The sequence below is a fragment of the Nicotiana tabacum genome, chromosome 18 (genome assembly GCF_000715075.1).
Source record: "Nicotiana tabacum cultivar K326 chromosome 18, ASM71507v2, whole genome shotgun sequence".
Taxonomy (NCBI): domain Eukaryota; kingdom Viridiplantae; phylum Streptophyta; class Magnoliopsida; order Solanales; family Solanaceae; genus Nicotiana; species Nicotiana tabacum.
In genome coordinates this window covers 128,508,000-128,520,102 of record NC_134097.1, presented here as the reverse complement: position 1 = coordinate 128,520,102, position 12,103 = coordinate 128,508,000, and the positions used below count along the sequence as shown (strand labels likewise).

At 35.2% G+C, this 12,103-nt stretch overlaps 1 protein-coding gene across 1 annotated transcript; it reads right to left on the bottom strand.

Annotated features, from left to right (window-relative positions):
• Nucleotides 1–11,050: 11,050 nt before the first annotated feature.
• LOC142172690 (uncharacterized) lies at nt 11,051–11,653 on the bottom strand. The gene has a single exon (XM_075236361.1). It carries the CDS (start codon nt 11,651–11,653, stop codon nt 11,051–11,053), a length of 603 nt encoding a protein of 200 aa, XP_075092462.1.
• Nucleotides 11,654–12,103: the final 450 nt, after the last annotated feature.

Sequence of the window (12,103 nt, the reverse complement as noted above, 5' to 3'; positions counted from 1 at the left end):
AGCTAGTTTTGGATGGCCGATCCAAGAACCAAAGTAATTGAAATAATGGCGTTAGCCAATAATGATGCTTTTAAAGAATACATTAATTAAACAGCCGCAAGTAGATAAGCTTTGCTTCACTTTAACAGGCAAGTCATTATCTTTAATCACTTCTTTATTCATCACCATAACTAATTTTTGTTTCTTAATAAAGAACACAACTTGTAGCCTTGTTAGCTTTAGGGACCCTAGCTTCTTGTTCAATCATGTTAATTTGCCTTTTGTGGGCTCTTTTAGAAGAATAATTGAACCTTTTTTTCCCATATAATAAAGACCTTTGTTGATTTTTGGTCCATCAAAATTTAAAATCATACGTATTATATTTGGTTGATTTTCTATTTTCTTTTTGAATGAGGTTGCGAGCTTGAATTGAAGATAAATTGTAGAAGAAATTTTATGAGAGGGGAATATCGAATGCAAGTAGGGGTGTCAAACGGGGGTTGGTCAGATTTTGAACAGGTCAATATAGTCTGAGTTAATAAATGAATGAGCAGACAATATAGGCTGAGTTAATAATGGGCGGGTCATTGGGTTGAGATCGGTTGGGTTAAGATGAGCTAAAATTTGGGTCATAGCGCAATCCGTCTAACTCTTACCAATCTTTAATGGGATTTTTACCTATCTATATCATATATCAAACCTTATTACCAAAAATGTTCATAATTTGTTATTTACCCGTGTAGTCCACACTTTTACTACAAATTATATACCAATCCAAAAATAGATAGATTTTGCCATAAAAAACGCGCTAAAATGAAGGCACCAGATCTGCGTGTGATTCTGTCAACATTAAATTCGAATTGCTGCGTAATTCTCTCCTTCCTCAACGGAAAGAAATCTCTCTTCTCTCACTCAACTACAATTCTCAAAAAACGCAAGCTACTGAAGCTCCAGTAATCAAACGGAAAGGAGATTTCTGTTCTTCATCTTCATCTTCATCTGTTCTTCCATATATTTTCCATCATTGATAGCCATTAAAAAGCTTGAAAGCTTTGAATTCAAATTTGGGTTTTCAAAAATCATTATTTGTTTGGATTGGGTGTTGTTGTAAATAATTCGGAATATGTTTAGGAGTTTATATCTCAATTTTGAGGGGTTTTGGTGAAGATTAGACTTGGTTTTGACTGAATTTTAGATTGAAACTCGAAGAAGAAGAAGAAGAAGAAGACGTATTTCCAGAAATTGTAGATAAATTGTAGTTAAATTGTAGAATTGTAGATAAATTGTAGATAAATTGTAGATAAATTGTAGATGAATTGTAGATTGGGAAGACTAAAACTTCTACAAATCTTCTACAATTATGTCGAAAATGCCAATTATGCTACAATTGAAATGAGAATTTGGATATTAAAATTCAATGTATCTATTTTGTAGATATCTTGTAGATAAATTGTAGATTATTTGTATTCTGATTGTAGATGCATTATTTTCTGTTTTCACAAATCCAAAACGACTAAAGCTTCTACAAAATCTTAATGCTTAATATACTTAATTTATTCTTAAATATACTTAATGCTTGCATATTGCACCAAATTCTAATGCTTGCATACTGAACCATATTCTCACATAAAGCCAGTTTTTGCTTTCCTTCAGGCTTGAAAAGGACATCCGTTTTAACTATTTTTGGACGCGATATGCAAAATTGATCTCTGTAAGTCACAGTTATATATAATTTAAGCATAGGATCCTAAAGATAACTCTGGATATTAATTCATTACTAAGAATATGCATTTGAGATCCCTAAGCATAGGAGCATCGTGAGTTTTGTGTGTGTTGTGAACAGTTGAGATGAAAGGAAAGAGAAAGTGGGAAGATACAGTCCTATAATTATGCCTAATATAAATGAACCCTTAATTATATCCCTAATTTGAATTATGGTATAGAAATGGTAATTTGGTATGCTTAAATGTAATAAACACAAACTTTAAACATTTAGGGTAATAAGGTTTGATATATGGTATAGATAGGTAAAAATCCCATCTTTAATTAATGTGTGTTGTTTTCTTATGAATTCTTTAATTATCAAATAAGACTTTTTTTCTTTTGTTATGGTCATATATAATATATCAATTTGGGTTAGCCCAACTTTAAATAGGTTGAAATGGGTAGGGTTAAGATGAGCTGTGTTTATCGTAAAAATAGCACGGTCTAGCCAGTTTTCGGATTGGTCATTCAAAAATAGCCAGCGTTTGCCAAGTCATTGAAAAATAATCACTATTTTGCTGCAACAGAGAACGATCTAGCATAATATACTGGAGTTTGGTTCACCTATGTATGAACTTCCAACATATTATGCTGGACCGATATACTTTGTTGTCTCTGGAGACTGGAGCACCGGTGCTCCAAACTCCAGTATATTATGCTAGACCGGTATATTATACTAGAACTCCAGTATATTAGACTGGAGTTCCGGTATAATATACTGGAACTCCAGTATATTATGCTGGAGTATTTTTTCGAATTTGAACAGTATTTTCGTTCAAATTTATCTTTACATGAAAAGTGGCTAAATTTCGATTACTTTTAAAACTGTGACTATTTTTGAATGACCACTTATAAATCTGATTATTTTTGAATTTCTCCCGAGTTTATCAAATAGACTGGTTAATGACCGGCCCAACCTTGAACAAGTTGGGCGAGTTAAATGAGTCCGCCTCAAATTATCACCCCTAAATGCAAGTAATGCAACTTAATTTATAACTCGTAATTCCATTGGTTTTGGTTTGGTTTCATATATTCAATGGCGGAACAAAGAATTTATATAAGAAGATTCAAAGATAATACTAATAGAATGACACATCCAGAATCTGAGCTTGTGACAAGCATTTTCTGAACCTCTTTTACTGATATACATGATTTTTTCTATATAAAAAAGATTCGTGTTTGTCTGCATTCTGCAATGGTGCCTAGCTAGGCAGTTAATCAGGAGATGCTATTTGCGCTCAATGTTTTAAAAGGCATGGGTATAAAGTGGAGGTTAAAATAGTACGGGCTAATAGTTTTTGGACTGGTCATTAAAAAATAGCTAATATTTGTAAAGTCATTGAAAAATAATCACTATTTTGCTGCAACACGGAAAGTTCCAGCATAATATACTGGAGATCGGTGCACCTGTCTATGAACTTCCAACATATTATGTTGGAACTCCAACACGCGAAAAGTTCCAGTATAATATATTGGAGATTGGAGCACCGTATACTGTAGATTCCAGTATATTATACTGGAGTATTTTTCCGGATTTTGAACAGTATTTTCCTTCAGATTTATCTTTACATGAAAAGTGGCTAAATTTCGATTACTTTTGAAACTAGCTATTTTTGAACGCCCACTTGTAAATCTGACTATTTTTTAATTTCTCTCGTAAAGCGAGACATTTTATATATGTTTCAGCAAGACGTAAGGCCGAAAGCACGGAACGTAATCCCCATAAATATTTAATTTTTAATATTTCATAAAATAAGATAATTATTTTAATTTCTAATATAATTGTTTGTTTGCAATGGTGCTAGCTTGGTAGTTAATCAAGAGTTGCTAGTTGGGATCAGTATTTTAAAAGGCATGGGTATAAGGCAATGCGTTTTATATACATTTTAGCGAGGCGTAATCCCCGAGGCAAGGGGCGTAAGCCCCGTGGGTATTTAATTTTTAATATTTGATAAATAAAATAATATAATTACAATAAAATTTTAAATAGGTAAAATTGCATAAAAATTGAAGAAAACTATAAACAATTGATATATATATATATATATATATATATATATATATATATATATATATATATATATATATATATATATATATATTGTCACGACCCGAAAATCGACCAGGTCGTGATGGCGCCTATCATGAAACTAGGCCAGCCGACACAACTCCCGAATCAACCATTTTCCAATAAAAGTTATTTTTATACCATTTATAAACCAATATCTCATAAAGAAATTTAAAAGAAAAGTGCGGAATAATTACACAAGCCCGACATCGGGGTGTCACTAGTCATGAGCATCTACCAAGGTCTGAATACAACAAACAGTCTAAAACTGTACTACATACAGTAATGAAAATGAGAGGAAGGACGCAGTGTTGCGAACGTCGTGCAACCACCTTGCTAACTCCGACGACTCCACCTCTGCAATCAACACCCGCTACCAGATTCTGAAATACCTGAATCTGCACACGAGGTGCAGGGTGTAATGTGTGTACTCCAACCCAGTAAGTGATAACAGTAAATAAAGACTGAGCAGTGAGAAAATACGTCAACCACGTCATAACACCACAATGATTACAACATGTTCCCAAATCAAGGTACCGTTCAAATTATTTCGTTAAACTCCCAACTAGAGTAAAATCCTTTAAAAATTATCTTTCTAACCTTTTCAATATAGATTTAATGAAATATGTATATAGCGGAAGTGATGAAAATCATAATCGGCCCCTCGGGCAAAACATAGTTTGTATACAATCTCTTGGCAAAACAGAAATTCATACCCGTTTCATAACTTAAAACTTCTATTTGAATAAAAGTTGTTTAAAATATTTATTCAACATTTTTAATAGAGGCTCGGTCTAAAAATGAGTGAAAGCAGTAATTAAATCAACATATTCGATAGAAACTCACTTTAAAGAGAAGTGAAAAATAGTAAGTTCATAAACAGGCCCCTCAGGTAAAGCATCACTCATGTACATGTATATCTATAGCTCCTCGGGCAAGCCTCTCAGTCACTCATGAATCAACTCCTACCGGTCAGCGCTCACACTCGGCACTTACATTCAATAGGTACAATATAGTAACCGCTGCGGCGCGTAGCCCGATCCAAATATCGTTGCGGCGTGCATCCCGATCCATATATCTCGTCGACGGCGCTCACTAGGGGTGTGCAAACTCCGGAGGAGCTCCTACAGCCCAAGCGCTATATCGCCGCGGCGTGCAGCCCGCGATATATAAATATATAATCTTCACAACCAGGCCCTCGGCCTATCTCAGTCATCCTCACAATCACTCGGACCATCAGTCAAACAGGGAACTCAGCCCAACCAGTTTTCACATTTTAAGAAATAAAGTGATAAAATCATATTTAAACAATAAACATGTAATCATGACTAAGGATATGCTTTCAAAACAAATAGAGTGAGAAAAAATAGTGAAAATGCCCTAAGGGTGTCAACAGGTCGGCACAAGGCCCCAAACATGGCATACAACCAAAATATAATATCAATCTCTAAAAAATGGAATATCAAAAGGTTTCAAATCAAATACGTGGTTTAACAATCGTACGGGACAGACCAAGTCACATTCCTCAACGGTGCACGACTCCACGCTCGTCATCTAGCATGTGCGTCATCTCAAAGTAGCACAACGATGTGAAATCTGGGGTTTCATACCCTCAGGACAGCATTTACAATCATTACTTACCTCAATCCGAGCAAAATCCTACTCCGAAATGCCTTTGCCCCTTGAATCGGCCTCCAGTCAACCCGAATCTAGCCATAGTTAATTCAATTCAGTCAATACTAATTATAGGAATTAATTACATATGAAAATACTAATTTTCCAACAAAATCCGAAATTTAACTCAAAATCACCCGTGGGGCCCATGTCTCGAAATCCGACGAAACTCACAAAATCCGACAACCCATTCAACCACGAGTCTAACCATACCAAAATTACTAAATTCCGATAACATTTCGACCCTCAAATCCTCAAATCTATCCAATAGGGTTTTCAAACTTTTCCAAGTTAAAATCACCAATTAAATGTTAAAAACAACGATGGATTCGAGTAATCTATCAAAAATTGTGTTAAGAACACTTACCCTGTTGTTTTCTCTGAAAATCCCTCGAAAAATCGCCCCACCCGAGCTTCCTTGGTCCAAAAATGGAAGAATGAGACGAATTTGGACTTTATTCTGCTACCTGGGGGTTTGTTCTTCGCGTTCGCGACCTTCTCTCGCATTCGCGATGAGCAATTTCCTCATCAGCGATTTCCAAACTCATTCCAGACAACCTTTAGTATAATTGTCATAACTATTTGCACATAACTCCAAATGATAAATGGTTTGATGTTCTGAAAACTAGACACCAAGAGCTATAATTTCATAGGTTGCACATTTCCTGATTCATTATATATTGCGAGATATAATCTTCCAAAATCAGCCCTGTGCAACAGAGATTTTCAAACTCTCTCCGGACAGCCTGTAGTGTAACTACCATAACCTTTTGTACACAAATCAAAATGCTAATTAATTTACATTTCTGAAAACTAGATACAAAGGGCTACAACTTTTATGTTTGGATCATCTCCAAACTCCTTGTAGATTATGAGATATGAGTCTCCGAAGATAGACATGTGCAACCGAGATTTCCTTCTTCGCGAACGCGAAGGACAAACTTCCAGAGGCCAAATTCTTCTTCGCGAACTCGAGAGGCTCCACGCGAATGCAAAGAACAACACCAGATATTAGAAAATCAACATCCAAAGTAGCTCAAAATGATTCGAAACACACTCGAGTCCCTCGGGACCCACACCAAATATACCAACAAGTCCTAAAATATAATATGGACTTGGTCAAAACTTCAAATCACATCAAACAACTCTAAAACCGCGAATCACACCCCGATTCAAGCTTAATGAAACTAAAAACTTCCAACTTCTATATTTGATGCCTAAACCTATCAAATCAAGTCCGATTGACATCAAATTTTGCACACAAGTCATAAATGACATAACAGAGCTAGGAAAATTTTCAAAACTGGATTCCGACCCCAATATCAAAAAGTCAACTCCTCGGTCAAACTTCCAAACTTAAATTTCTCGTTTTCGCCATTTCAAGCTTGATTTAGCTACGAACCTCGAAATAAATATCCGGACATACTCCTAAGCCCGAAATCACCATACAGAGCTATTTGAATCATCAAAAATCCATTTTGGGGTCGTTTACATATTTTGCACCTTCCGGTCAAATAATTTAACTTAAGCTTTCTTCTTGGAGACTAAGTGTCTCAATTCATTTCAAAAACCTCAAACCAATTACCCCGACAAGTCACATAACAACTGTAAAGCATGAATTTAGCAGTAAATGGGGGAAACGGGATTGTTATATATATATATATATATATATATATATATATATATATATATATATATATATATATATATATATATGTGTGTGTGTGTGTGTGTGTGTGTGTGTGTGTGTGTGTGTGTGTGTGTGTGTACAGTGAAATTAGTCAAAACAACCCATTATACGCTACTTACAAGCATACGTAACTTAAGTTGAAAAGAATAAAGTTTTCTGTGTGTAGGAACAAAAAGGATGACTAACCTGCAATTTAAAGTTTGAACTTAGAGGAGAATGAGTTTTCTTTGTATTCGAAAAAAATATTACTCGCTCCGGTCCACAATAAGTGACCAATTTGCTTTGTGCACACCCATTAAGGAAATACTAAATTCTAGACGAAATTAGTTAGTGTGACTAAGCTACCCTTCATTAAATGTTGCACCATAGTTATAGTAGCACTTACTTTTCTTCTCAAATGTGAGGAGTAAATGACTTTTTAGGGATACGTACGTAAGGCTAATTTTGGAAAAACAAATTAAATGTTTTCTTGATTATATAAATGGACACTTATTTTGGACCAAAATAAAAAAGCAAATTCGTCACTTATTGTGGACCGAAGGGAGTAATTAATTGTTGTTTCTTTTGGGAGATAGTAACAGATAAGCGAACAAGATAAAGAATTGGAAAATATCATAAATTAGGGCTTCTAGCAATAAAAAATGATCTTGACTTTTAAATTTAATGTTTCGGTTCCTTTTTTAAAATTTGCGAATAATTACAAGCCGACTTTTGAGAATTTAGGTATTATAGTAACAACTTATTCAACAAATATTGTTTTAATTTGAAAAAAGCCTCTTGGGCTTACGCGTTACTACAAAAACACGCCTCAATGCCGGGCATACGCTCCGAATTGTTGGGCGTACACCTTGTGAGACTTTCGCCCCCACCATTGCCTCGAGCCATTTTTGGTACGCCTCGCCCCAAGGCTCATCCCGAAAATGCCTTTTAAAATACTGTCTAAGGTGAATCACTAAGCATTCCTGATTTTCTTTTTCAATTGATTTCTTAGGAGAATGAAAGTCTTATTGTGCATAACATATCTAATTAGAAGTTGAATGAAGATGATGTGCTTTATTATTTCACTTGTCGTTGGACTACCCCGAGCTAACTTAACTTAATCGGTTCTCTTTAGTTTTTCACTAAGTCTCATTTGAGTGCTATATACATAGTTCTTTCATTACTTATCAAATAAAATGAACGTTCTTTAAAAACTGTCTATCAAGATTTTTTTTTCTATTTTTTTGGGTAATTAACTTTCTTTGTATTAATCACCAAAATAAACCATTACAAAACTATAGTCAAGCATCACACTCTGCTGACTATCTCAACTACATCACTGTAACATTAATCTACTTAAGAGGACTATACAAGCTACTACTCACTATACTAATAAGTATTTCTGTAATTGGATTCTAGCTTTAGACTCAACTCTAACATTACAAATATAGGCTATCTCTCGTACTAAACTTTCACAATTATGATATCTTTTTTCAAAGATACGATTATTCCTTTCCAGCCATAACACATAGGATGCTTCTGTGAATACCAATCTAAAGATGCTGGCATGGTTAGATTTCCCTTTTGCTTTCTTGATGATCCATTGAAGATGATGTTGCCAATTGCTATTGTTTCCTTGATCTTCTTGAATCCATTATTTATATTCTACTCCATAATTCTGTTGCATAAGAACAATGTAAAAACATATGATCTCTTGTTTCTAATTGTCCCTGGCATAATACACAACTCTGATCAATGTTCAGCCCCCAGCTTGCTACTCTATCCTTGGTAGGCAATCTCCCATGCAACATTAACCATAGACTGAAAATAGCCTTTCAAGCAGATTCTGAAATACCAAGCTCTTCTAATTCACTCTTGGTAAGTCTCCTAGTAGTTGTAGATACATATGTCTGATAGTCTCTTTGTCATCCCTTGTGCACTGAATTTGTTGTAGAACATCTCTGGAAGCTATTATTCTTCGAACCATCCAACTAGCTTGCTTTGGAATTGGCATGGTCTAAATCTGTTGCTGCTTGATGTAGTAGGCATTGATCCATTTAATCCACAGTTTGTCTTCTTTATGAGCTAAATCCCAGCAGACTTTAGCAATTGCAGCCTTGTTCCAGAGCATTAGATTAATGATATTCATACCTCCAGTTGATTTTGGAGTACACATTTTGTCCCATGCCACATAGCTCTTTCTAGTAATAGTATTACTACCCGACCATATGTAGCTTCTACACATAGAATCTATCATCTTTAACACTTTCATAGGCAGAATAAACAACTGAGCCCAATAGGCTTGAATACCAAAAATGACATATTTGACTAACTGTCTTCGACCGGCATAAGAGAGCTTCTTTGCAGTCCAAGATGAAATCTTTCCTGTGATTCTATCAATTAAGGGCTGCCATTGGATCAATGCGATTTTATTGGAAGATAAAGGAATGCCTAAGTATTTAAAAGGTAACTCCCCTTGTACAAATCCAAGATAGTTCAATATCTGCTGCTTAACTTCCTGTTTCACACCCCCAAAATACACTGAGCTTTTACCCATATTAGCTTGCAATCCAGATGCCTTTGAAAACTTAGAGAAGTATTGGTACAGGGTAGATATAGAAGTAAGATCACCTCTGGAAAAAAGAAGAAGATCATCAACAAATCTCAGGTGAGTTATGCCCAATTTTTTGTACCTAGGATGATATTGAAACAACTTGTCCTTTCCCATTTTAATGAATGATCTGCTCAAGTACTCCATGACAATAGCAAATAGGAAAGGTGAGATAGGATCTCTTTTTCTAAGACCCTTAGCAGCTTCAAAAGGTTTAGTAGTTTCTCCATTAATAAGCACAGTGTAGCTGACTGATTTGATACATTCCATGATCCACTTTATAAATTTGTCAGGAAAACCAATATCCTCCATCACCTATTGTAAAAATATCCATTCTACTGAATCATATACCTTTTGGAGGTCTATCTTAATCATGCATCTGGGAGATATTTGGGCTCTAGTGTAGGACTTTACTAGCTCATGGGCCAATATCACATTATCTGCAATTTTTCTACCAGGAACAAAACCAGCTTGGGATTCAGAGATTATATATGCCATGATCTTTTGAAGTCTAGCATCTAGGACCTTTGAGATCACTTTATATAACACTGTACAACATGCAATTGGCCTATATTCTTTGATTGTAGCAGGTTTAGCAACTTTAGGTACTAGAGTGATAGTGGAACAATTGATTGGCGTGTACATCTTAGAAGTTAGGAAGAATTCCCTAATAGCATCTGTAACTTGTTTACTGATAATGCTCCATGATTTCTTGAAGAAGACAACATTGTAGCCATCAATACCAGGTGCTTTATCATCTCCTATTATTGCTTTGAGGCTCTCTAAAATTTCCTGATCAGTAACATCTGCACAGAGAACTCTTCTTTGTTGTTGAGTTAGTCTGGGACCATTTGGCATGTACAATCTGTTTATGGCTGGAAGTGATCTTGTTGTTGATCCCATAAGAGACTTATAGAAATCCAATATCTCTCCTTTAATGCCTTCAGGATCAGTGACTCTATCTCCACACCTTGTAGTGAATTCATTGATCTGTTTCATTTGTGATCTATCTTTCATAACAGCTGTAAAATATTTGGTATTAGCATCTCCCAGTTGGATCTATTTAGCTCTTTCCTTCTGCTGTAGGATACTCTGTTCAATCATTGACCAGTTCTCTAAGTTAAGTAGAGTCTCTTTCTCCCTTTTCAACAGACTGTCTGAGTACTTACTTGAGAGTTATTCTTGTATATCTTTAAGGTCCATTCTAGCTGCTTAAATTCTCAGATTAATTCCTTTAAACTCCTTAACATTCAAAGCTTTTAAGGGAGCTTTCAATGCTTTCAATTTACCATATAGATTTCATAATACCGGTAGAGTTCTTTGCATTCCACACTTCAGTCACTATCTGAGTGAATTCCTGGTGATTAGTCCATATATTGAAGAATCGAAATGGAACTTTCCCATCCCAACATGAGCTTGCTAGAGTTAACACCATAGGGGCATGATCTGATATTTGAGGAAGATCATAGACTGTCTCCACATGATTCCAGTTCATCATCCATTCATAAATACCAAAAACTCTATCAATTCTGCTGATAACCTTATCAACTCCAGGCTGCTTGTTTGTCCAAGTGTAATACTCACCATGCCAAGGTAGTTCAGACAAAGCTGTCTGTTGCAGACATGAGCTAAAATATTGAGTTTCTGCAAAGCTAACAGGATTACAAGATAGTCGATCACTAGTATATAACACATCATTAAAATCACCTGCAACCAACCATGGACTAGTAACAATTGTAGAAATTTGTTGAAGATTCTTCCACAATTCTCTTCTTTGTTCTAGCTTATTAAATCCATAGACAACAGTCAGATAGCACTTAATATCCCCCTTTCTGCTTTGTACTAGAGAGTGAATCATTTGAGGGTCATCACTGACTCTAGTAACCATCAGATGATTAGTATCCCATAACAGCCACACTCTACCATTCTTAGCTTCTTTGTAGTTAGTCAATATACCCTATCCAGACATAATATACTTCGATATTTTTTGAGCATTTTCTTCTTTAACCTTGGTTTTCACTAGTCCTATCAACTTTATTTTATTGCTTCTAATATATTTTATAACTTTCTTTTGCTTATATCTTTTATTTACACCCCTGATATTCCAGAATAACCACTTCATCAATGAGTACTTGTTCCACCTCTATCACTAGGTGGAATATCATATTTGCTATTAGACACTGGCTCAAATCTATTCCTAACAGGAATAAGTGTTAGTGGAGGAAAGTTTATGATGTTCAGCTCTGGAATCTGTATTGCTTTCCCTTTATCTTCATGTCCTGCATTATTATGATCACCCCTTGGTTGAGTCTTCTCCTTAGTCTTCTGAATTTCAGTT

What these genes read in the sequence shown, in the direction of transcription:
- LOC142172690 (XM_075236361.1), bottom strand. Translation starts at nt 11,653, where the DNA reads ATGGTTACTAGAGTCAGTGATGACCCTCAAATGATTCACTCTCTAGTA.